This window comes from Buteo buteo, chromosome 5, assembly GCF_964188355.1.
Source record: "Buteo buteo chromosome 5, bButBut1.hap1.1, whole genome shotgun sequence".
Classification (NCBI taxonomy): Eukaryota; Metazoa; Chordata; class Aves; order Accipitriformes; family Accipitridae; genus Buteo; species Buteo buteo.
This window is the reverse complement of record NC_134175.1, coordinates 13,779,923-13,804,798: the sequence shown is the minus strand read 5'-3', so window position 1 is coordinate 13,804,798 and position 24,876 is coordinate 13,779,923. Positions and strand designations below refer to the sequence as shown.

The window sequence follows — 24,876 nt, the reverse complement described above, 5'->3', positions numbered from 1 at the left end:
CCCCGGGCTGCCGCCGCTCGCTCTTTTCCCGCCCGCCCTCTTGCCGCCTCGCCGCCACCAACGCGCACCCACCGACGGCGCCATGGCCGCCCGGCAGCAGCTCGGTAACGCGGAGGCGGCGAGGCCCCGGCAGTCCGGGGTGGGCTGCGACCGCCCGCCCGCTGTGGTGGTGGCGGCGGCGGCGGCAGCAGCAGCAGCGACTACAGGTCGCGGCCGTTGGAGCTGCCGGGGTGGGGGGAGTGGAGGGGGGCTGCCCTCCTGCCGGGCCCCGAAATAGCCGTCGAGGCGGGTGGGCCGGAGCCGCCGGGCGGAGGGGTATTTCCCGGCTGCCGGGTTCAGCTAAACAGGGCGGCCGCGGAAAGAGAGGAGCGGCCGGGTGCCGCTCATCTCGGAGCGGGGCCGCCGCTTCCAACCGCGTAGTTCCCGTGCCCTGAGGGGGGTGGGGGAGGCGCTGCTTTCCCTCCGGGCTGGTTATACCTTGGCTTCGATCCGAGCTGGCCGCCGCTGTGTGAAAGAGGGGTTTGAGCTCCAGAGTGGGGGGAAGAGGAGTGGGAACGGCGGTGAGGGGATGTCCCGCGTTTGGAGCCCTCAGGCAGGGGCGCGAAAGGGGCAGTGCTGTCTCCTCCCGCCTTGGGGGTGGGGCGGGGGGGGCTTCTCCGTTGTGGAGGTGGGGAAGCGTGAGGTACTGGTGGTCAGTTCCTCCCTCCCCCGTCACCTCACATCAGAGAAGATTCATAAATTACAGAACTTATAAAGGCTCCCAACTCTTAATCCTGTTGTCTTCTTTCTCTGTTCCACTTTCAAAAGCAAAATATTTGTGCTTTTCCCACCTGTTAGCTTTACTCAGCGTCTCTGACAAGACCAGCCTGGTGGAATTTGCAAGGAGTCTGAATGCTCTTGGCCTGGGTTTAATTGCCTCTGGAGGAACAGCCAAATCCCTGAGGGATGCTGGCTTGCCTGTCAGGTACTGACCCTTTCTTGCACATCTCCACCAAAAATGCTCATTTGGGTCCTGAGGTTGTTTAAATTGTTTTCTCCATTTGTGAGCAAAAATTACTGAAAACTGGTCTGAAAGCAAGTCTTCCCTTCCAAAAAAACCCCTGCCCCAAAGGAAACCTCAGAACTTTCTTGGCCAGAAGTTGGTTGACTGAGGTCAAAGAGTGTTACTGTGCAGGTCAGCACACAGAGGGGTGTCAGGAGCATTGTGTTGGAGATGATGCCTTGTCTGCCTTGAGTCAGCTTTTTTCCCATGAGACAGTCAGTTGTCTTGAAATTCATAATCTGACCCTAGTGCTGCTCTTCACAGCCAGGTGAAAGCTGATCTTTGTCTGGTCCTGGGACAGGACTGACATATGTCAGGAATATGTTGAAGCTCACTGGAGATCATTTATCACAAGTAATTTTCCCAGCATGATGGTCAACTTTTTCAGACAGAGCCTTTATGTGTTGTGCATCCACTGATTGAGAAGGGGCATGTACTGTCACTGGCTGTTTTGGCCCATGATTCTGGGGAAATTTGTTTTGGTTTCTTCCATCCTGTGATTAAAAAAACAACTTTGGCCAAATAAAAATTTTTTCCAGTACAGTGGTGAAAAATGTGTCAATTATTTGGCAGGACGGGTGACTGTGACTCTTTTTTGCTTCCAGTGAATGCAATGGTAGGCCACTGGGACACATCTCCTTGCTGTTATCCAGCATTTGGCCATGTCTCTCAAACTTCTTTGCTTGGTTGCACTATCAGTGAAGCCTGAAGCAAAGGATAGTCATGTTTCCCCTTCTATCTCCAATTTATTGTTCCTTTACCATCACAAACAGTCACAGGGAGTGGTAAAATGTCAGTGTTTTGGCTAAGCTGGGAAGAGAGGTACTGAGGTATTGCTTCTTCTGAGCATGGTCTTCCATTCTCTCTGTAAACCATGTTGACTTGAGATTTGCTTATCTTGGTTATTTCAGTGTATTCAAAAAACAACTCTACTGCTTAGTTGAGTGTGACCCATGAACTTTATTTCCATTCATGGAAAAAGCAGTTATTGCCCCTTCGGCATAGGAGGGTTTTGTAGTGAAATTTATACAATTTTTTGGTTTGGGTCACTTATTAGAAAGCAGCATCCTTTCTGTTTTCTGTCAGATGCAGCTTTTGCTTAAGATTTAGATCAACACCTTGTGAAGAGTGAGGGAGCATTAAACCAACATTTTGGCTGTTTCTACTAATCCTTCTGTACCTAGCAGCTTTTGCTAACTAGTTGACAGATGCCAACCATAATAAAAAGTCAGATCTGTCTTAATGTCGAATGCCCCATCTCAGAACTAGTTCCCAGCCTTCCGCAAGAAGGATGTATCCTAGTCTGTCACTCAGCATAGGTTTTTCCTAGCAGTTTAGTAATACACCTTCCATATGTTGTGTTCTTACTGAGATACAAGATACTGAAGTTTGGAGCAATCATACATGTGTTTTCCCTCTACACTCCTCCTGTCATTGAAGGAAGGGTGGTGGTTTTTTTTTAACAGATGGCTCAAAAGAAAGCTAAGTTTAATTCCCCCACCACTTGCTGCCTTCAAAACTCCTAGAGTTTAAATCTTCCAGTAAAACTAGCATTGCCAGTAGATCTGAATTACTACCCTGATGGAAATAATAAACATTCAACCTATAGATAAAGTTAGTATGCCACATCTATTGTCATGCTATGCTTTTCTCATTGAGCAGAGATGTTTCAGACCTGACAGGATTTCCTGAGATGTTAGGTGGACGTGTGAAAACCCTTCATCCTGCAGTCCATGCTGGTATGTTTCTGCTAATATATTTTCAGTCTAAAACAGAAATCCATGGGCAGTGAGGGTGGGAAGAACGGGTTGACAGATGTCTTTTTTAAGGGTTGTGTGGAAGAACTGAGTAATGAGAACAGATTTGCTCTAGCAGCAGGAGAGGTGAAAAGCACGGGGTGGAGAAGTGGTGCTAGGTGGCTGCATTACTTCCTCTGTTGCTACGCTGGCATCTATGCAGTTAGCAGAGCTTTTCTTCCTCAGGGCTGCAAGTGTCAGGGCTTCTCTGTAAATGCCTTTGCAGAGTCAATTTCAGACCTGTTCAGGCAGAGAGCTCCACTGAATTTAACTTGTGGATGAATCTGGTGTGCAGCATAAGGAACTCGACAGCACAGTCTTCAGTGGGTGATTTCTGCATGCTCCAATATTCCTCCTCTTCAGCAAGGAAGATGTCTGATAATTGGTCAATCTGCACATTAACCCATCTGTTTTTTCATCATCTTCTACTGTGCTTGAGATCCCTCAAATGGAACCTGTTGCCCATCATACCTGAGGGCTGGAGTCAGTCTCCTGACAACCTTGAACCCAGGATTGTGCTGTTGCGTACTCTGTGCCAGCCAGTTGCTTGTGTGTTTCTCCAAGTTCCTCGACCCAAGCCAGCCACCTATGCTGGTCAGCTAGAGGCACAGCCTCTCTTGCTTCTGTTGTTTCATAGGCTTTGTGTGTTGTTGGCTGATGAGCAGCAGGTGCCCTTTTCCACTCCATGAGCTCCTTAATGACAGTTTTGGTGTTTTAAGAGTAGCAACTGAATGCTTATAAAGTACATTTTTGAGGTTGCTGTTCAGCACTTGGAATGCTGTAGGATTTAGCATTGGGGGAAAAAAAACCTGTTAGTATGGAATTTGAACAGCCAAAGAGTCAGTGAAATGGAGTAAAAGGAGGGGTGTTGGAGCCGAGTACTGTTGTCTGAACTAGAATCAGAAAGTTTGTGATAGAAAGTCTCTGAGGAAGAGCACAATCTGAAGGAAGATATTGAATTAAAAAAAAATATTGGTGATTTAATTATTTTTTAATAAAGATGTACTGTTTTTTGTAACTAGGCATCTTGGCTCGCAATATTCCAGAAGATGATGCTGATATGAACAAACAAGATTTCAGCCTTGTAAGGTAAATGTTGGGGACATGGTGCAATTCATCAGTAATCAAAAATGAACGTTGGAGACCGGTCAACACCAGTGAATGGGAGCAGTAGGGGTTGTAACATTGCACAACAGAAGATCTGCAATCTTCTTCTTTTTGCCTGTCAGGAGATACTATGTTTTTAAAAATACAATTTTCTACAGATGCATGTTCATAACTTGTAGCAGGAGAAAACTAAGACAAAGTTACACTGTAGTTTCCACAGGGCACAGAGGCTTTAATTTCTTCTGGTTATCTGGGAATTTTGACAGTTTACATTTAGTCAGTGTTGGGCCACATTACATTTCTTGCAGAGTTGAATTCAGTGCTTTAGAAGCTGGTGCATCTGCCCTCAGCTTGGCTCTGGGTGTCTGATCAGATGATAATGCCTGATTTTGAAATACTTGCTTAGTAAATATACCCTTTGATATTTGCATAATGTTTACTGAGTTTCAACACATAAATAAAGAGTAGACGTGAAAAGCAGGTCAGGAACACACATCATTTGTACAGACAGAAAACACACAGATAACAGACAGAAAGCTTACTTTGAGAGCCATCACGAGAGCAAGTGAGCTGCAGCCAGAAATTGAAGTAACGCAGTTTGTGCACTAACTACCAAGGATTTTTTTTTCTGTTTTTGTTAGAATGTATTTACTCAGTACACTCTCACAGGGCAGTTTGGGACTATGATTAACTAACTGGTTTTAGCGTCTAACTAGTGATTGATTGTGAGTAACTGATTCTATGTCAGTGGGTAGCTCCTGGTTTAGAAACGAATGGCTGAATTGAACATAGAAAATTGTAGGTGTAGCCGTAGTGGAAGGTGTAGTTTGACTGTGGTGATTGGGCCAGAATGCATCTTAGCTTTTAAAATACTTTTAAAAAATGATGTGCCTAGGATGGATGGATTCCCAGGCTGAATTTGAAAACCTGAAATTTAAACCCACAGGAATCTTCATAGATGGCTCAGCAGTGGTGGCTCTTCAGAGTATGCTGCATATTAAAGCAGGCTCTGCTGAATTGCAAGGGTGTAACATGCCTTTACATCAGTGACTTATAGTGCACTTGCATCCAGAGTAATAATTTGGATTTGGGTTGTCTTACATAAAGCAGAAGGAGCTGATCCTCAGCAGGAGTGTCTTTGTGTAGTTGCATAAAATTTACATACCCAAGTCAAGGTAGGAAACCTTGATACTGATTATCTGGTTTACACAGATAAAAGCATTAGCAGTGTTAAAGTCCACAGATTCCTGATGGTTTGCAACAGGTCGGGAGCATGAATGGATTGGGGAGGAAGAGGTATTAGAAATAGAACAGACAAGGAAAGACATCGTAGGAAATCTAGAGACATAGGGGGTTCTGAAAACCAAACTGGAAACTGATCATCCCTTCCACTTGAGTTCATCACACAGTATGGAAACAAAGGAATATTAAAAGTTGGACACAAGTGTATGCATCACAGCAATTCACTGCCAATACTGGGTGTGCATTGAAGTTTGATACCTTCATATATTCAGATCAAGGGAGTACATGAATTCTCTTGGATTAAAAACATTGTTTGTGAAGGTCAAAACACATACCTTCTTTCACTACAGTTCATGTTGCACTGGTAGGATGGGACAGGGCAAGTTATTACTTCATGCTTTCTGGAATACAGGCTGTGGCTGCTTCCAGATCAGGTCAAAAAACTAATTCCAGTACAGTCCAGTCTTACCTTGAGAGGGGAAGGTAATTTCTCCGCCCTGCTTTCATGTGCTACAGAGGCTTTATGTGATCCAGACGGTGCACTCATGTTTCATATGCTGTTGGTATTTTAAAAGTCCAGAAGGTGATATGTAGGTCATTTTCTGCTCTTGGAAAAGTTGTGGAAAATTAGATTGATTGTACTTTGTTTGCAATGGACCTTGCCCTGGGTGCTTACTCTTACAGAAGTTGGTGGATGCCTATTTTCAGTATTGCTGAGAGTCCACTTAGAAGTCCTTTGAAATGGCTCAAGTTGTGCACCAAAATCACTAAAATTTAAATACAGGCCCACGTATTTAAAGAAACACTTCCTTTAAACTAACTTCCGTAAATTGTGGTTCTCTCTGCTGTAACATTGTTTAGTGCACAGAGTTCGCTTAAATAATGCATTGTACCATCACTTGGCCTTTGGCTGAACACCACCGTCTCTTAAGTCTTTTGGAGAAAGAAGCCTTGTCTACAGGATTTTATGTTGGTCCCTGATCTGAGAGACAAGACCATAAAAACACTGGTGGTATCTTGTGCATTCCAAGCCCAGTCTAGCCTTTTTATTTCTCATTGAGTAACCTGCTTTTCCCCTCAATTCCCAGAGTTGTAGTCTGTAACCTCTACCCCTTTGTGAAGACCGTATCTTCTCCGGATGTAACTGTACAAGAGGCAGTGGAAAAGATTGATATTGGTAAGTTAAAGGGAGAGCAGATCTATTCTCCCAGCAGAATGGTTCTGGTCTCTAAGTGGTCTTTTCTGTTTGGTGGCCTTGCGTACCCATAAAGGAAGTCTGCTAAAGAGCGCAAGAGTTGCAAGGACCAGAATGAAAGCATAGTTGGGTAAACTTCATTGCTTTTAAGCAGACCTACAATTAAAATGGCAGGCAGCTATTGTAACAGGCTGGCAAGCCATGCTGCATAGGTGGGCAAGTCATGCACTGCCCAAAGTAAGAAGCCTGATGTACTGTAGAAGGCTGTGCTAGGAAAGACCAGGTGGAGCATGCTTCCTACTGAAACACAGAGAGCAGATTAAACCTCTTTTGCAGCCTCTGGCAGTGTAATAAAAATAAAAACCATGTGCTTTGGAGAGAAAAAGCTGAACGGCTGAAAGTGCTCTGGGGATTGCTGAAAACTTTACTGCAGGAAGCCATTACAAGGAAAGGGGTTGATCTGCATATGTGGGAGAGTTAGTTAGTACCTGAGTTTGGAAGCGTGGACGCCTGTATCATCAGCAGTTTTGCTCTTCCTGCTAGTTATTAACCCCAAAAGGCTTGCCGTTCCTTCACTGCAGCATCTCTGCTTGGCAGCTTGTGAACAGTACAGGCAGTTTTGTGCCATGAGGTTGGATTGGGATTGAATTTTCTTGCAGTAGTTTAGTCCAAATGATGCCCAGCAGAGCTCTCTATTAAATGTTTTATGGAGTAGTACTCACTCTGCATGTAGCAGTGCCAGCCTCTACTCTCCTTTCCAACAGCATAGTATCTTGTATGATTTAAAGTGTTGCGATAGCTGCGCAGAGTCAGATTTAAGGGAGAAGTGTGGCATTTTACCTTACACAGAGGACCTGGACAGGATTCATTAATACTTGCAGAGAGATTTGGGAACCTCAGTTGCTTGGCAGTGTAGAAGTAAATCTTTCAATAGACCCCTTCCCAGCCCAGTGTTGCAGAAGATGGTGCTTAAGCGGTATGTTGAGACAGCCATCCTCTTCAGGATGTGGCTGTGCTGCTTGAAGGTATTCTTGCCCCAGTTGCTCATCACAACCCACGCATAACCTGTCTTCTTGCCCCTGCAGCTCTGCCTCTATCTGCAAAGGCCAATGAATGTGCACCTTCACCAGTGGATTGAGTCAAACTCACCAGCCTTGTGCGTTTTGAAGAGTACTCTTACAAGTCCCTTCTTGCTGGAGAGAGGGGGGCACATTCATCTGGCACGAGTGATCGATTGGTGCATGTCCCATCTTGGCTTCAAATGTGGATCTTGATTATGTCCTTGCAGGAGGAGTTGCCTTGCTGCGGGCAGCTGCCAAGAACCATGCTCGTGTGACAGTTGTGTGTGACCCTGCAGACTACTCTGCAGTAGCTAAAGAGATGGCAACATCAAGGGACAAAGACACTTCCATGGAAACCAGGCGTCACCTTGCACTGAAGGTTGGTCATGTTTTCTTGCTGTGAAGGGCTAGGCTAGACTTGTTTGCCGTTCATTCATTCACTTCTTTAAACACCAAGTCCTTTGTAAGTTGATGTTTGTAAGTTGACAGATGTTCCTCATTCTGTCTCCAGGCTTTCACCCACACTGCCCAGTATGATGCAGCCATCTCTGACTACTTCAGGAAAGAGTACAGCAAGGGGGTGTCCCAGCTGCCCCTGAGGTATGGCATGAATCCTCACCAGAGTCCTGCGCAGCTCTACACGATGAGATCCAAACTTCCCCTGACAGGTGAGGCCTAGGCCATGCTGGCCAAAAGGGAGCTCTGGGATAGCTAGGAAAGGAGATGGTTGGACATGTCTGCTGGTTGTCTTTAAAACTGAAATACCATCTTGTACCTTAGTCCAAGGGATGGCCAGCAGTGCCTTAACAACTGCTTTATTACTGGGTGGCACTAGCTTTGCAGTTAAAAGGTTGAGCTGTGCGAGACAAAAGTTTGTCTCCTGACCCCCACAAGACTTACTGTAGCTCCACTTTCTCTGTTGGTGTAGGACTGTGTGTCCACACTGAAGACAGCTGAAGCAGATTTACATGGTGCACCTTCTTCTTGACATTGGATCCAGATTTTGCAAAGGAAAACCTCATCATCCTTTTCAGATGCTTTGCTACTTCCCATTTTCCTTATTTAGTGATACAAAAAAGATTGGGAAGATACCATTTACCCTGTCTAGAAACCAAGCTGTTCTTCTCTAGGTTTGAATGGGTTTTGTTCTTTTTTGTTGATGGTTATGTGAAGAGGTTTATTACCTTAGTTTTTCAGAATGCTGCTTCTGCTGATGGTGGTAGAGGGAAGGGATACTGGTCTCACTTGCAAGAGTTTGGGACAGGTCTGGTGTGTCTCTCTGCCATTTTACAGGGTGTGCCACTCATCACAGCATTGTTACAGGGAGGGAGACCCCTGTTTTGGAGAGAAAGTCTGCCTACTCTTGTTCTTGAGATTGCTTTCAATGTTGGTGAAAACCAGCTCTGCCTTGTGTGCAGGCATTGTCCTGTTGAGTAGACAGTGAAGCTTTATGTTGCAGCATTTCCTGATTTCAGCTCTGGGACCTCTTAGGAAGCTTTTTCCGATCCTGCACTGGAAATTGATTTGTTTGCAAGTCTGCCTCCCAGTATGGCAGCAGAACAACACTGTGTTCAGTTGTCCTGGCCATGGACTGTTGCCAAAATGATCTTTTCCTCCCATCTCCTGAAACGCTCACAGTCCTGCCATGTCAGTACAAGCAGTTCTTTGCCAGAGCAAAAGGTTTTGAGAGCAGACTTTTAAATGACCTTTACTCTTGGCATGGATTTCTGATGACAGGACCAGGTTATGCATTTTAATAAAAACTTGCCCTAAATTTTGTGGCTGTGAGTGGTTCTGTTGACATCAGTTAGAGACAACATGTGCTTGAAGTTTGGCTAGTGCCTGAGTACTTTGTTGAATCAGAGCCATAGTCACTATATGAAATTTATTTACGAGATTTGTAAAGAAATCTACCTGCTAGGGAGCAGGGGATGTGCTTTTTGTGTTCTTCCCTGACAGTTCTGCCTATGCACCTTGATCAAAATCAAGCTCTGGCAGGCTCCCTCAAAGAGATGGCTCTTGTTTCAAATGGCTGCCAGTCGAACTCAAAGAACATGAGGGGGAAATGTTCTTTTTTTTGTTCCCCTTTCACAAGAGGGGAGGTGCACAGAGTCAGCGTGTGTCTTGCTCCAAGGTCATATCAGCAGCTTCTGGTAGGGAAGAGAATTGTATTTGCATCTCTCAAGTCTCAAGCCTGGGCATTCCTCACAAGTCACTGAAGCTGTTCAGGGCACTTAAACAGTTGCTGAGGAGCCAGGGTCATTTAACAAGAACAACTTGTAGTGATTTCAATTCTTGGTGGAAGAAATCTCTTCTGCTTGCTCTCCAGACTCTGGGGGGAGGGGTCTGCCCACTTTAATGTGTCTTATTTGTCTGCTCTGTTTGCAGTGGTGAATGGCTCTCCAGGGTTCATCAACCTGTGTGATGCTCTCAATGCCTGGCAGCTGGTGAAGGAACTCAAGCAGGCATTAGGCATTCCTGCTGCAGCCTCCTTCAAACATGTCAGTCCTGCAGGTGGGTGGCTCCTTGTTGCCTTGCCTTTTCTTTTGGAACAGATTATGACTTTTGGCAGGCCCTGCCAGTGGTGTATCTGTGTCCCTTACCCTGGCAGTTTGGGGAGGTCCCAGGGGCAGGGACCAGCGAGAGGTTCTGGTTTGAGTGCCCTGGCTTGTATTTCCCACTAGGTGCTGCTGTTGGAATACCTCTCAGTGAAGAGGAGGCACAAGTCTGCATGGTGCATGACTTCCACAAGATCTTAACTCCCTTAGCATCTGCCTACGCACGAAGCAGAGGTGAGAAGCCCAGGAATAAACTAGCATGTCTCAAGAGCTGAGCTTAATTTTCAGCACCTGAGCAGCATGTTTAGCACTTCACAGGCTCTTCCTGTTGCACTGTACTCCTTCTCTGTAGGGTTTTTCTCCATAAGGATCTGACTGACTGACTAAATGAACTGACTGCCTATCAGAAATTACTCTCCGCATGAGCAGACCTTGTATATTGTTTCAAAGAGGCTAAAACCATTTTGGATTCTATTCCTTGTTGTATATAGAAGACCTGTAGAGATTTTTTTTTTTCCATTTAAATGTGAATATACACACATAAATCTGTGGGGTTTTGGCTAAAGGATCTGGATAAACAGCTGTGCTGGTAGCACACTCAGCCTTCCACTGTAGATGGGGTGCTCAGGAATACTTAACTTGAGTAGAAATGTTTCTGCCTGGTATTTGGTGGATGGTTTTTTAATGCTTTTGTACTGCAGAGCTCACCAAAAAAGCTAAAAATAAGTAAATAAAAATAGCTTCCTCTGCTTGGCTGAGATACTTTGCTAATTCTCTCAGTTTCCACAGCATTCGTAGAAAATCTGGACAGATTATAGAAAACAAAGCAAATTTACTTGGTAAGAGGCACATTGGCTTGGATTCATTTTTCACTACTTTTAAAGACCACTTTTGAACACTGCCCTCAGAAAACCATTGCATGACTGGTAGAAAAATAAACCTTTAGAATGGCAGGGAGGAAAGACTTGACCTTGCTAAGTAGTAGAGTATCTGTGATGGGAGCTGAATTCACCTTAGTTATGACATTAAATATAGAAAATATTTATTTAAAAAAAATATTTTAAAAACTGCTTTTAGCTACATTTCTGGGTCTGGTTTCTTGCAGGAAAAGCTAGATGGGAGTATAGGCATCTAAAAGCTTTCCTCTTTTTCCAGCTGTCTCCCATCTAAAATCTTTCTGTATGATCCTTACCTCTCCTTGTTCTCTTGCCACCATGGCTACAGCAGAGCTGCTTGCCATAATGGAGGTAGTCATTACAGAGTTAGAGGTTTGACAAATGCAGTGAAGAGGGAAGAGTATCTGAACTATGAGAATATTTAAAGGTGCATTTGTTTGAGGTAGGATTTTTTTATCCTTGTTGCTCTTATATGGCCTTTATTTTTTATTTTTTTTTGCTGTGGGATTAAATTACTAGCTTTCACGGAAATTGACTAGATGCAAAGAATTTTCTTTGCATTATGCTATAGTTTGCTAAGTTACTAAAAATATGATTTTGCAGGTGCTGATCGCATGTCTTCTTTTGGTGACTTCATTGCCCTGTCTGATACCTGTGATGTGGCTACTGCCAAGATTATTTCCAGAGAGGTTAGTTAAACAGCAGCAGATCATTCGAGTGTAGAAAGGAGAATCACACTAGATGGAGTCATTGGTTTGTAACAGCCATTCTGTTTGAACTTGACCCATTTTACTGAAGACTATTTATTGGTACATTTGTGTAATTTGGTATCTGGAGTGCAGAATTTACACCTATTTTTTGATGCATTTTTCTTCCTACCAGTTAAAACCTGGCTGTGTGCAAGAGCCTGTGAAATAGCAGTGCTTGAAATGCTGCTTTTCAAGAGATGATTGCAAACCTCTGCCTCCAAGTAGGCCTCTGGAAATGAGCCCTGATTACACTGTCACAAGTATCTGGTTGAACGGCTGTGATTGGAACAATAGAGGACCAGAGAGCTGATGGCCAGCCTCTTGCCCAAGGCAGGCATGTGGATATAGATTGCTACGTACCAGTTGATACAAGTTGTCTGTAGGCTTAGCCACTTACCAGGCTGCACTTTTTACTTCGCTGGATTCAATGTTAACTGCATAGCTGACTGCATTGCACAAGTCACTATTTCCAATACAGAGTTAAACAACTGGGAGTTAATGCTTTGCTAAACACGTTCATCCTGTTACATGTTGCTTACAATTTTTCTGAGAGGGGGAAGGCACAATGCAAAGGACTGTGTTGTACATTGGGGACTTCTTTTCAAACAGATGAAAGAGCACGCTTGACTGGTTTGTGAGGATAACATTTGGTATACTATTACTTAAAAACAAAAAAACCCCACCCACATTGTGGGACAAGAATGTGAAAGGTGCATATCACATCATGGCACGGATGAATGTAAACTCCTCTTAGTTTCAATGCTGTTAACAGCTCTTTTGCCAATATTTTTGTCTCATCCAGAGTGTCACTGTTTAAATAAGGATTTATCTTTTTTAAGCCATGTTTACTGTTAGGGATGTCATGCATGAGCCGTTTCCCCCTGGAGGCAGATATTAGTTCCATTCTGCTTAAAGTGATGGTGGGGTATTTTTTACTAACTCCTGCCAAGAGCTTATAGCACTCTGCTGTTTCCTGTTTCCAGGACTGAAACCAATATTGTAATAGTGCCTTTGGTATTGTATGGTACATATGGACCCCGAGAGATGTGCCTTCATTGCCTTTCTGGAAATGGCAGGTGGAGCATTCAGTATTAGCCCCATTATTTTTTTGTGTGTGGAAGCTGAAATCTGTGTGCGTTGCAGGTATCTGATGGTGTGGTAGCTCCTGGCTATGAGGAGGAAGCTCTCAAAATACTTGCCAAAAAGAAGAATGGTGGTTACTGTGTCCTCCAGGTTTGTACTTCTGCTCCACTATAACCCTCTGCTGCTCTTACCGTACCTGCTTTTCACAGATGTTAGTGTCCAAATAGCTGGGGGGCTGATCCAGGCACCCCTGCAGTGCATGGAAGTGTTTCCTCTGGGTCTTTGGGGATTCCTGTATGAGCTGGAATTCCACCAGCAGTGTTGTGGTCACGTTTAGCCTATAGTCCTAGAGCAGAGTATTTTCATAATGCCTTCCTTGGCTTTTAAAGTTATGTGGGTTTAAAGTAATTGGATCTATGGACCAGCAAGAGTACTTCAAAGAAACAGAACTTCTGTGCTCTCTTTCCACTCTTTGCCAGCTTTCCTCTCGCTTTTGCTGAATTTGTTTCCTCCCTGAATTCTTTATATCTTAAGATATAGTGCCTCAGTGATGTTGTGAGTCTTGGCAGTGAGAAGCATGTGTAGTATATCACTGGGGGAAGCCTTGTCTGGGTATGTGGTATTTGTAGAGCAGTCTTCAGTACAGTCAGTGGTGAACAGAGCAGCACTGGCAGAATATGGACCTGGAATGATGCACCTTTACATACTGCAACCAGGATGCTTGTCAAGGAATATTAATATAGTGTGGTCAAGTCAGCATCAGGTTGCCTTCCTAGTTCCCATAGTCATTGTTGGGACTTCAGAATCATCCAGTTTTGGTGAACATGACTAACAGATTACATAACACTGTCAGAGCAGCCAAACAGGTCCTATTTCTGCCTGACTTGGAGAGACAAATAGGCAGAGAACTTTACTATAACATTACAAAAAGAAAATCCAAGGCTTAGCTGAAGTTGCAATTGTAGTGTTACTACTAAGAGGAGCTGTAGAAGATGGCTTAGGAGCTTCAGGCAAGAAGCAATGAAATTGCAGATAATGTTGGCAGCTGATTACCTCCTGCATTCAATTAGCTTTGCAAGGATGAGGTCATATTGGTTAAGCCTGTATCTTCAAGGCCTGTCTGCAGAGGGTTGCTAAGGAAAGTTGCTTTGAACACATTGAAATGGATTGGGGAAAACACATAAAGCATGTGCACACTCCTATTTAGAGCTGGTAGCCTTAATCTGTTTTACTTCATGTCCCAATAACCTGCACTGGGGCTACCAAAATTCTAAATAAGCCCATGCATGGAGAGACCTGAATGCAGTTGAACAGTTCCATTTAACTTTATCCCTTACTCTGGTGTAAATTAATTGTGCTGCATGCTTATTTGGAAATGTGCCCCAAGAGGGTGCATCTCTGGAAATAATCGCATTCACCGTTTCCTTTACTGTCAAAGAAGGTTGCAAGTTGTACCTTGAGGCATGTATGAAGCAACTCAAAACATTTCAACCTTCCTCTGGAAGACTCTTTGTGTGTGGATGTTTTCCCCTTTCTGTGAAAGGCTTTGTAGATTTTTGTGGCTTGGAACATGGACATTTGTATATAAACACCTATACTGTGTTACCTCTCTTCACCCTGTAAATGTCACTTCGTGCTGTTGAGACCTTGCTGCTCCAGTTAATTCTAATTAGTTCTGATGATTTGATATTGCTTTCCTTAAACAGTTGACTTCTCTTGGATTCTTTAGATAATGTGTTTTAACCTAAGCTATTACTGGATGTTGGCTTTGAATTGCTTTAAGAATGTTTTATTGGCCTATCCTTTGGCTTTTAGATGGATCCCCGTTATGAGCCAGATGACAATGAGATTCGAACCCTCTATGGATTGCATCTCATGCAGAAGAGGAACAATGCAGTCATCGACCGGTCATTATTCAAGAACATTGTTACAAAGAATAAAAATGTAAGTGTCAGAAGATAAATGAGCTTAAAGACTGGTGGAATGAACTGGTGTGCTTTCATCAAGGAAGTCATCGCTGCTCTATTTTAAGAGCTCTTAAAATATTTTAATGTGATTTAACTGTCTTTTAACAAAACAATGCAAGAAACTTTCTGGGCCAAATATACTTGAGTAGATCAGGGTAGTTTGCCTTTGTTTTGATTCCTTGCAAAAATGAGAGGAGCTGGACCTTGCCCGTTATCTCTGACTACCAAAATATTTTTATTTCTTAGAGATAAGAAGCTAGCATGTATAATGTCTTATGGTAAGACAGCCATGTGCTAAGGATCCATTGTGATCTTATTCTGACTCACTGTTTACTTCTCCCTCCTGTGTACAGTGTGTTGTGTAAACTCTGGCCCTACTGGTATTGCTCATCATTTAGAGTTCACATCATCAGAAAGTTATCAGTTATTTCTTTGTCTCTGATCTTGTTCTCATTAAAAAACAGATGTTAATGAGCACGTGTTTAGTCACGGGCTTAGAAGCAAGTTCAGACATTGAGGTAATAAAAATTTTAATAAATTAGTAATGGAATGGACTTAAAAATAATACTGAATGCAGATATTGGGAGCTATTATTATTGTTGTGGTCCTGTGGGTACTTAAGCGTGTGCTTAGCTTTTTGCCTACGAGCACATCTGATGACAGTGAGCAAATACAGAAGACTTTGCAGGCTTAGGGCCAATGATAGACCCCTCTTGACCTGGTAAGATTGAGTCTTATCCCTATCAGCGATGAGATTAGCTGCCAAACCAATCATTTACGGTTTTTAATCTAAACAAAATTTGCTGATAATTGAACAAAACAGGCTATTTTTAGTTACCTTGTTTTCCCTTTTTATGATACAGTACTCATGATGGTTTTGGGGCTTTGCGGATCACTAGCCAGTTGGCTAGTCACGGTTGTTAGGATGGGCCGTTGACAATGGGATTTTGTTTCAGCTGCCTGAGCCTGCTGTCCGAGATCTGATTGTTGCCAGCATCGCTGTCAAATACACCCAGTCCAATTCGGTTTGCTACGCCAAGGATGGGCAGGTAACCAAACCAGACAGCTCTCTGGAGCGTGCTTTCACAGCCAGGCTGGTCAGAGAGTGCTTTTGTCAGGCTTGAGTTTTAAAATAATTTAGCATGCAGGAAGCTATTAAACAGGTACAGATTAACTGCCCTAGACACAGTGCCATGCAGAACAGTAGCTAAATCTCTGTTTCTCAAAAGGCTGCTTCAAAACCTCGGTGTAATTTTTTTGTGGTAATGACAGGGCTGGCCCTTTCAATAATGAGGTTGGAAAAGTTCTTATGTGCTTCTGCAAGTTTGGCCTAGAGTCATTTCTTTCTAACTACTCCGTCCTTTTTTTATCATTTTTTGAGGGCATGTACATATGTTGTAGTCTGTATAGAGCCTTAGGAAATGACAGTAGTTTTCACAGCTGGATTCTGACTGTCCAAATGATTCTTAGTTTTATTTTCATTTTTTTTATAAGAAAGATGGGATGTGCTTTCTTTTTTCCCCTTTTGGCATTAGAAATCTTCTGTTGTGCCTGATTTATTTTTTTTCTTTAAAAGCTTATGATGGATGTTGGGATTTACAGGCACATTATCAAATGTGTAGTTGATATATGATTCTTGAATTTAAAAAAACCAAACAAACAAACCCTTATTTCCAAGTCATCACTAGGTGTTCAGCTTAAATAAGTTATCCAAAAGTTGTTGTAAGCGTATTGAAAATGGTATTTTTGCCCAGCAGCTCCTTCTTGTAATGCTGTTGTTTAGCTGGTTCTCTGCTCTCCATGGTAACTTTTCCATAGGCCAGGATTATTAAAAAAAAAAAAAAATACAGAAGAAAAAGGCAAAGAATGTTCTTGAACTTTAGTACATCATAAATCAGCAAAATGGGCCAAACAGTGTACTCTACCGGTACAGAGGACTGAATGAACTGCAGTGCTGTGTCTTTTTTGCATTGGTACTCATATGCATTTGTCAGATTGTTGTTACAGCCTGAAAACATTGGAGCAATGTCTCACAGTACATTCTGGGGTCATGTGCTGTATGGCTCTTGAAAACATGTCTCTAGAGATCTGGCATTTTTCTTTTATTCAGCTTGGTTGTTTTTTTTTTTCTTGCTTTTAAATGGTTCTGTGTACTCAAGAGTGTTAGTTCTTGTAGCCCCAGAACAAAGGTGTCACTATCTTTGCTCCTTTTCCCTTATTACGGCAGCAATTTCCCCAGTGCTTTTGCAAGTCTGGACTTAAAGCGGTGCTGCAGATGTTTCTGAAATGTGTGTGGTAATGCATGTACCATATGGAAGGGAGAAGGCATCAGGGAGGAGTGAAAAGCAGTGTAGGCAGACAGGGATTTAACTAGCTGGGCTTCAGTGATATTTTGCATATTTGCAGGCATATGTTTTAATCAAATACAAATGTACATTGGCTTGGTTTGCTGTGTATGTGACAGGGAGGCCAAGATCAGAGGTCCGTGTACTGCACTAAGAAACAAGTGACTTTGTTAACAGTAAGGGTCAGCATTCATTACAATCACTTACTTGAGGAGGTGGTGAATCTGTGTTGGGGTCTTCAAATCAAAGCTTAACATCTTTCTTAAGAGACTCATCACAGTCTAAATGCAGAAACAGCAGTGTGGCATGTTATAGGTAATGATGGAGGAGCTCAGACAGGAGCTCCTTTCTGGTTTTGAAGAGACTGTTAAGTATTGTGGCCATTGTTCTTAATGTACAGGTGGGGGAAGAAGGTCCACTGAAAAGCAGTCTTACTAAGATAATGGTTTGCTTACGTTCTTTTCGGTGATGCTGTGATGAACTAACTACTGGTCATATCCCCTACTGAGACATACCATCTGTCCTGGTTTCAGCTGGGATAGAGTTAACTGTCTTTCTAGTAGCTGGTACAGTGCTATGTTTTGAGTTCAGTATGCGAAGAATGTTGATAACACACTGATGTTTTCAGTTGTTGCTCAGTAGTGTTTAGACTATAGTCAAGGATTTTTCAGCTTCTCATGCCCAGCCAGCGAGAAAGCTGGAGGGGCACAAGAAGTTGGCACAGGACACAGCCAGGGCACCTGACCCAAACTGGCCAACAGTGTATTCCATACCATGGGACGTCCCATCTAGTTTAGGAACTGGGAAGTGGGGTGGGGAATTGCTGCTCAGGGTCTAGCTGGGTGTCAGTTGGCGAGTGGTGAGCAATTGCCCTGGGCATCATTTGTACATTCCAATCCTTTTATTACTACTGTTGTCATTTTATTAGTGTTATCATTATCATTATTAGTTCCTTCTTTTCTGTTCTATTAAACCGTTCTTATCTCAACCCATGAGTTTTACTTCTTTTTCCCAATTTTCTCCCCCATCCCACTGGATAGGGGGGCGTGAGTGAGCGGCTGCGTGGTGCTTAGTTGCTGGCTGGGATTAAACCACGACACCATCGGATGTGTACAGGAAAATTTGGGTGCAAACAAAAAAATAGCACAAATCAAGAACCAGGGATGGAAGGTAACTTCCACACTATTACACTTAAAATGCTTTTCCAGGATTTGGCTCGTTTTGGGTTGTATGAGCCAAGCCTGGGAAGTCCAGCTTGCTTTCAGTTCCATTGCTTTCAGTTTTCCAGGGGTTACTTCAGCCTCACAGCATCCCTGTTGCCTAGCAAAACTGTTGTATCAGACAACCAGAACATTTTTGACAGCTTGGCTTCGTTGGGTTCATGAGTGGATTGGCCACACCAGCAAGGGCTGCTGCTTGTGTTAATAAGTTCTAGGAAAGCATGGAGTGGGAGGAAGCGTTTATGGACTTGAGTGTCACTTAATTTGCAGGAAGCCAGCTGCCACTAATTGCAATAAACACTTTAATTTGTTTTGTCTGCTTTCAGCACAGTGAAGCCAGTCTATAACGTTGATTTACACTTTCTTTAATGATACCGTCATGTTTTAAATTGGCAATTAAAAATTATTCTCTTTCTTTATTCTCTGCACAGTAGGATAAACCAAACCTGTTAATCTACCTTGCTGTTTTCCACCAATGGTGCAGACGTTTGTCAGTTACTTCATTGTTTGTCTTCCCAATTGTGAAGTCCTTTATTTGATTTTTCTAATTCCAACTGTATTTAGGATTTCTGTTTTCACTCATTATTCAGGGTAAATCTGAGTAAATCCAGGCCAATCTGGATCATTTTGCAAGGATCCTTTGGGTGTTATCCATCTTGCCCGCTCCATGCTTTTGCACAGTATTCCAGCTATGGGGCATGTTTGGCTCTCCTGTGAGCTAAAGTGTTTCGTTCAAGTCGTTCTCAATTTTCACCCAAGTTTGGTTGGTTTTTTTAAGTGATTTTTCTACTCACCTTGTATTACTGTCTCCTTTCACGCCTCACACTTAGGCTCTGCTTAAGTACTTTTCGATTCCCAGGAGATTAAACTTTGAAAGAAACTTACTTAATTTTTGAATAGAAAATAGGCAGAAAATAGAGGGGGAAGGATTCCTTTGTTTGGAGGATTTTGAGGTTTCAGCTGGTTTTGTATGGGAGAAAGCCAACATCTGAGGAAGAGAGAGATGAGGTGTAGGAAGAAGGATTTTCACTTCACACAGAGTGAAAAAGGTGGAGAATAGGTATATTCAGACAGGCCAGTATGAAGAGAGATTCAGGTACAGGTCTATAGTTTGCATTAAGCAGAAGCTCAACCTTCAGATTTCTGTTCTTTGGACCAGAAATTCCAGGCTAGACTGAAGAAGTCTTCCCCAGCAGTGTTGCATCAAAACACATTTTTCTGCAAAAAAGGATTTTCCTTCCCCTGGATCACCATTCTCCAGTGAAGTGCATCTGATCAGCACGTTCTTCCCAGGCTATAACTGTGAACTTCCTTCTAGAACAATGTGGGCTTATCAGAAGGAGACACAGAGAAGCAGCTTTTGTATTGTCTTGCCCATTAAGCCATTATAAAAACAGTTCCATGGGTTGCAGATAGTATCTCTGTAGATTTGGGGATGTCTGTGAAGAGTTTACAGGACACATCACTTTAACTGAAGTACAAAGTTCTTGCCATTTCGGAGTTGTTGAATGCGAGCCAAGGTTCAGTTATGGATCTTCTGACAAAATTTAGGTTACAAAAAATGTAAAATATTTTGAGTAGCTCATAGAGGAAAGAGAAACACTCTTTTTGGGAAGGGTGATTTGGGTGCTGACAGGTAGGAGAGCTTGATTTCTAATGTGTGCCCATGAAGGAGCTGTGTATGTTTGGGGCTGCTTTGGCCTGGAAACACTTTTCTCCAGTACCGTTGCCCTTGCCTACTGAAGACCAGGGGTTGCAGCAGACTAGCCAGTTCCATCACAGGAGTGCAATTATGTGATGAAGATGAGGCACCATTCTGGCTGGGAAAGGGCAGAGAGGACATTGCACTTCTGGCACGTGACATCACATTTTTTAGCAGCTTTGGAATGTTTCATTATATTTTGGCCCCTGCTACCAGCAGTCTGTCCAGTACACTCTAACATCTGCACCCCCAGCTAAAAATTTCAGCCTAGCCTGGCTTGTTAGGCCCACTGTTAAGTGCAGTGTATGACTATTTTAAGCCCTCTTCTTTGTCCAGAGAGAGGAAAAACCTCTGTGGAAGAGACAGTATACCTACGTGCAGCTGGCACTGAGCTCCTTTGAGATGCAGGGTCCCCTGCAAGTTTCAAGGTTAAACAGGGTGGGTGTGAGAGCGGAGGTTGGACATCAGGAGTGTTTGTGGAGGGGGAAGGTGTCACTAAGCCATGAGAAACTTTGCATCTATTTAGTATTTATGATAATACTAATATCCTTATGGATTTATTAAGCACCGATGACTTCAGTTATAGCTGAGCAGATGATATTAGATAGCAGCCCAAGTATTTCATTTGCTCCTTGGGGGAATAGTCTCCAGCAGCGTGTTTCATGCTTCTGGTAAGAGGTGAAGTCACTGTGTTTTGATGAATGAGAAGACAAATGATTCATTCCTTTGAGGGCAGCCTTTGACTTACAGCTTTACCATCTGTTTCAGTCTGAGCTGGAAACTTTGAGGCATTGGCCAGAACCGCTAGCCTCAACACAGTGTCCCTGGAGCAGTCCCCCACGTGAACAGTTTGGTGAACAGTTCAGCTGTGGCTTCATAGGAGGAGGAGGAAATTATGGGAGAGAGACTTGTTTTCTGTCAGATCTCTGGCTTGAAATGGCAGGAGCATTCTTTGGAAAGCAGGACCCACAGCTCTGAAAGCCACAGAGAAAGGTTACCAGCCCAAGTTTGACAGCTATGGTGGCTAGGTCTGGCCTTTGTGTGCCTGGCATACTGTCATGGCAGAGGCAAAGCTGAGGGACAGCAGACAGTCTGGAGCCCAAGAGACCTCAGCTCAGTCCTTTGTATTTGCCAGTTGTGACTGCAGGCAGATGGTATATGCAGGGGTTGTTCTGCCAGTGTCCAGTCACCAAGATGTCTCCAGCCACATTCAGTTTTCAGTGGCATCAGCACCTAAGAGTTGCCTTTGTCTCCAGTGGGAATTTGCACCAGCCCAGACAGGGTGCAAGAGCTGGTTTGTATTGTGCATTGAACTGTGACAAATGGCTTGCAGAGTTACCTGACCACCAGACTCCAAAGAGTCCCTACACATTTTAATCTATAGTGTACCTGAAAAAAATTGACAGAGGTTGAATGTGTCTGCTGAGAACTCCAAAGAAAGTGGTCTGATAAAAGCAAATGGAAACTGAGCAAACATCGTATTTTCGTAGTGGCTTCCTTGAGGAAAAGATCACCTTTTGGATTTTGCTTCCAGAAGCGTGAGGTCTGTTTGATATCAAGCACAAGTGCTATTAAATAAGGTTAGCAGCAGCTATTTTAAAAATCCGGAACTCTCTGGCAGATGGCAGAGTAGGAAATGTGTTGGTAGCTCCAGGGCCTTGACAATTCATGTGATGTAATGGTCCTACTGAGCAGCCTTCCTGACTGAGCAGTGGATTTACTTTCTTATTAGCCTTGACAAACTGCCCTGTAATCCGCTACATATCACAGTTCATCTGTTTAAGCTGTGTATGCCTGGCCCACCAGGAAAGTTGATGGTGTTTGGGTGACCCAGGCTCAGACTTTAATACTCTAACTGAAGTGCCCTTTTCAAGAACAGGTAGGCAGCCTACCATCTCTTAGCAGTCACATTTGTTTCTACAACCAACAATTTTGCCTTAAACAAAAGCCGTAATTGGATCACTCTCCTGAGTTTAACCGTTTGACTCTGATGGCTAGGGCTGTGTTATAGAATCATTTAGATTGGAAAAAACCTTTAAGATCATTGAGTCCAACCATCAACCATGCCCGCTAAACCATGTCCTGAAGTGCCTTGTCTACGTGCTTTTTTAATACCTCCAGGGATGGTGACTCAACCACTTGCCTGGGCAGCCTGTTCCAATGCCTGACAACCCTTTCAGTAAAGAAATTTTTCCTAATTTCCAATCTAATTTGCTTAATCTAATCTTATTTAGATGGATGGAAAGAACGTAGTGTGTTCAGAGTGACTGTTGGCTCAGTAGAGCCATGGAAGTTAGCAGGGCAGAGAGCTTACCCTGTAACCAGTTTACAGGACTGGGGATGCAGGTATTTTCAAAGTTTTCCTCGTTAATTATCTACACTCTTTATCTGCTTCAGTGAGGAGTAGCTAATTTGTGGGAGGTCTTTCCTAATTGCCTGGCTGGAATGCAGCTCTGATTGTGATCTCTGTGCAGCAAGGTGTGATTGTGCTTTGTACCTATATGCTTTAGGTCATAGGTATTGGAGCTGGCCAGCAGTCCCGGATCCACTGCACTCGTCTGGCTGGTGACAAGGCAAACAACTGGTGGCTCCGGCACCACCCACGTGTGCTCTCCATGAAATTCAAAGCGGGTGTGAAGAGAGCAGAGATCTCCAATGCCATTGATCAGTATGTCACTGGGACCATCGGTGAGGTAAGGGCTGGCTGAGAGGTTTCCCTGGAGAGTCCAGCTTCTGTGAAACAAAAGTCTTTACATGGTACTTAAGCCTGGCTTGAGTTTTGTGTGGGAGTGTTAGTAACAGATGATCCCAAAGAGCTGGGGGATCAAGTGGCCAGGGCCCAGGACGGTGACTTCCCCAAGGTCATTTAATGGCCCAGTGGCAAAGTGTCCTGATTTGCCCCTCCGATACTGCACCCACCACTCCAGGTGCTGGAACTTGCCCTGTGCTTTGGTGTGCAGTTGGTTTCATCTGATAATTCCCTCCAGCAGTGAGGAAGGGTTAAAGCTCCAGTTAATGTTTCAACTCTCACTGCCCTGTCAGGGCAGCTGTCCTTCCCTTCTCGCATGGTGCTATTTGCTTGTGTGGCATTTTGGATTCTCAGAATCCTTCTGACCTCCCTGTTACAAGCAATAGTGAGACAAGAAAACAGTATGTCCTTTTAAGTATTGAAAACCAAGAGCTGGATTGGGGACCTCATGAATCATCTCTGTGAGCAGTTGCTTGTTTAAGGGGGTAAGAACTGGAGCAGTTGCTGTTTCAGAAGGTGAATCATAAACCAAGCTGGCATTTGTCATGTGTTAAGTCATCTATGACATCCTGTTTGTGTGTGCTGGCATTTACACCGAGCAGCATTCTGCAGGCAAGCCAAGCAGAGCACCTTGGAATTAAAGGCTGGGGGAGAAGGATTCCCTCAAGCCCTGTGGTGAGGAGAGGAAGGAAAGGAGTTAAAAGGATGCAAAAAGAGTGGGTGGTGGTAACATGTTCCCACCACCACTTGGGATTTTAAAATCCCTGGGATGAAGCTCCCAGCAGCAGAGAGCTATGGGAGCAGAAATTACAGCTGAGCTGAGTGTCAGAGGGATGCCATCATCACTCATCCTTAGGTGCTCCTGGCAGGGGACTGCCAGGAGCCCGTGCTTTGGGGCTGAGCTGGCTCTTTTTGTTCTCACAGGATGAAGACCTGGTGAAATGGCAGGCTTTGTTTGAAGAGGTGCCTGCACAATTAACGGAAGCAGAGAAGAAGCAGTGGATTGCCAAGCTGACTGCTGTCTCCCTCAGCTCCGATGCGTTCTTCCCTTTTAGGGATAACGTTGACAGAGCTAAACGGGTAAGGTCATGGCAGGGCCAGGATGTCAGGGTGACTCCAAGGAAATGTCTGCGCAGCCCAGGCTTTTCATTTTAATTTTTTGTGGACTGCTGAGGAATGTCTCTGCTCTGCACTGCTGGCTAAAAGAGCGCATCCTGGGAAGGATGTTTCTCGTGGTTACTGGTCTCACACGGATAGTAATTATCCAGCCATTGCTCAGTTCATTCATTTGGGATGAATAGAGGATTAAAGTTTATTAAACCGTTTTAAGAATATCAAGACAAGGCCTATTGCTTCCAGAGGAACCATTTTACTCTTATTTCTGAGCTGTGGAGAGAACTGACTACTCACACGAGGAACTCGCCTGTGAATGTCTTTGGGCAATGGAAGCCTTTGTTTGTTCAACGCTTAGTATTGTGGGATGTGGATGAAGTGCTGGGGCTGCCAGCTCCTTTTCAGGGTGATTTTGGTTTTCCATCCTCTAATCCTTCCACTTATCTCTGTCTTTGTTCAGAGCGGAGTACAGTTCATTGCTGCCCCATCTGGCTCAGCTGCCGACGAGGTTGTGATCGAAGCTTGCAATGAGCTGGGGATAACTCTCATTCACACCAATCTTCGGCTGTTTCATCACTGAGTTTGCCGTGGGATGTTGTGGTCCCTCTTTGGTCACAGTCTCACCAGCAGCAGTGACTGGAAAATCGCCAGCTTAATTAGGAGGCACCTGCAGTCTGTGCTTAGCAAGTGTTTGTAAGATCCGTAAATGAGATCTTTCCCTGTGTTAACAGAGAATGAAGGTGCAAGAATTTGGCCTCCAAGGTAGAAAATAAGTCTCTTTTGCAAATAAACATATGGTTCTTAGTTACGTGGAGTCTGTAGTCTTGTGTCTTCCAAATACTGTATCCTCAGGAAAAAGGTTCATTTTTGAGGTAAATGTTATGGTCCAGACTTTAGTAATTCATTAGAAGGCCTATGGGATGGTATGAAAGCCTGGCTTATATCCAAATTCTTAATGAACTGATAAAAAATCTGTGGTGTTGTAAACTGAACTACTTTGCGGGGGGGGGGGGAGTCAGCAGGTAGTCTTCTCCAGGTGCTTCTAATCTAT

General features: G+C 43.8%; 1 protein-coding gene across 1 annotated transcript; it reads left to right on the top strand.

Moving 5' to 3' along the window:
- Positions 1–24,633, top strand: ATIC (5-aminoimidazole-4-carboxamide ribonucleotide formyltransferase/IMP cyclohydrolase). The gene is made up of 16 exons (XM_075029280.1): positions 1–104; positions 838–964; positions 2,705–2,781; positions 3,861–3,927; positions 6,276–6,364; positions 7,671–7,822; positions 7,955–8,111; positions 9,832–9,957; positions 10,128–10,235; positions 11,501–11,586; positions 12,790–12,879; positions 14,545–14,673; positions 15,653–15,745; positions 22,474–22,656; positions 23,637–23,792; positions 24,286–24,633. The coding sequence occupies exons 1-16, from the start codon at positions 83–85 to the stop codon at positions 24,403–24,405; spliced, it is 1,782 nt and encodes a 593-aa protein (XP_074885381.1). The 5' UTR covers positions 1–82; the 3' UTR covers positions 24,406–24,633.
- The last annotated feature ends 243 nt before the right edge of the window (positions 24,634–24,876 follow it).

Coding starts and splice junctions, on each gene's coding strand:
- ATIC (XM_075029280.1), top strand. CDS start 83: ATGGCCGCCCGGCAGCAGCTCG. Junction 10,236..11,500: donor TGCCTACGCACGAAGCAGAG/GTGAGAAGCCCA, acceptor ATGATTTTGCAG/GTGCTGATCGCATGTCTTCT. Junction 23,793..24,285: donor ACGTTGACAGAGCTAAACGG/GTAAGGTCATGG, acceptor GTCTTTGTTCAG/AGCGGAGTACAGTTCATTGC.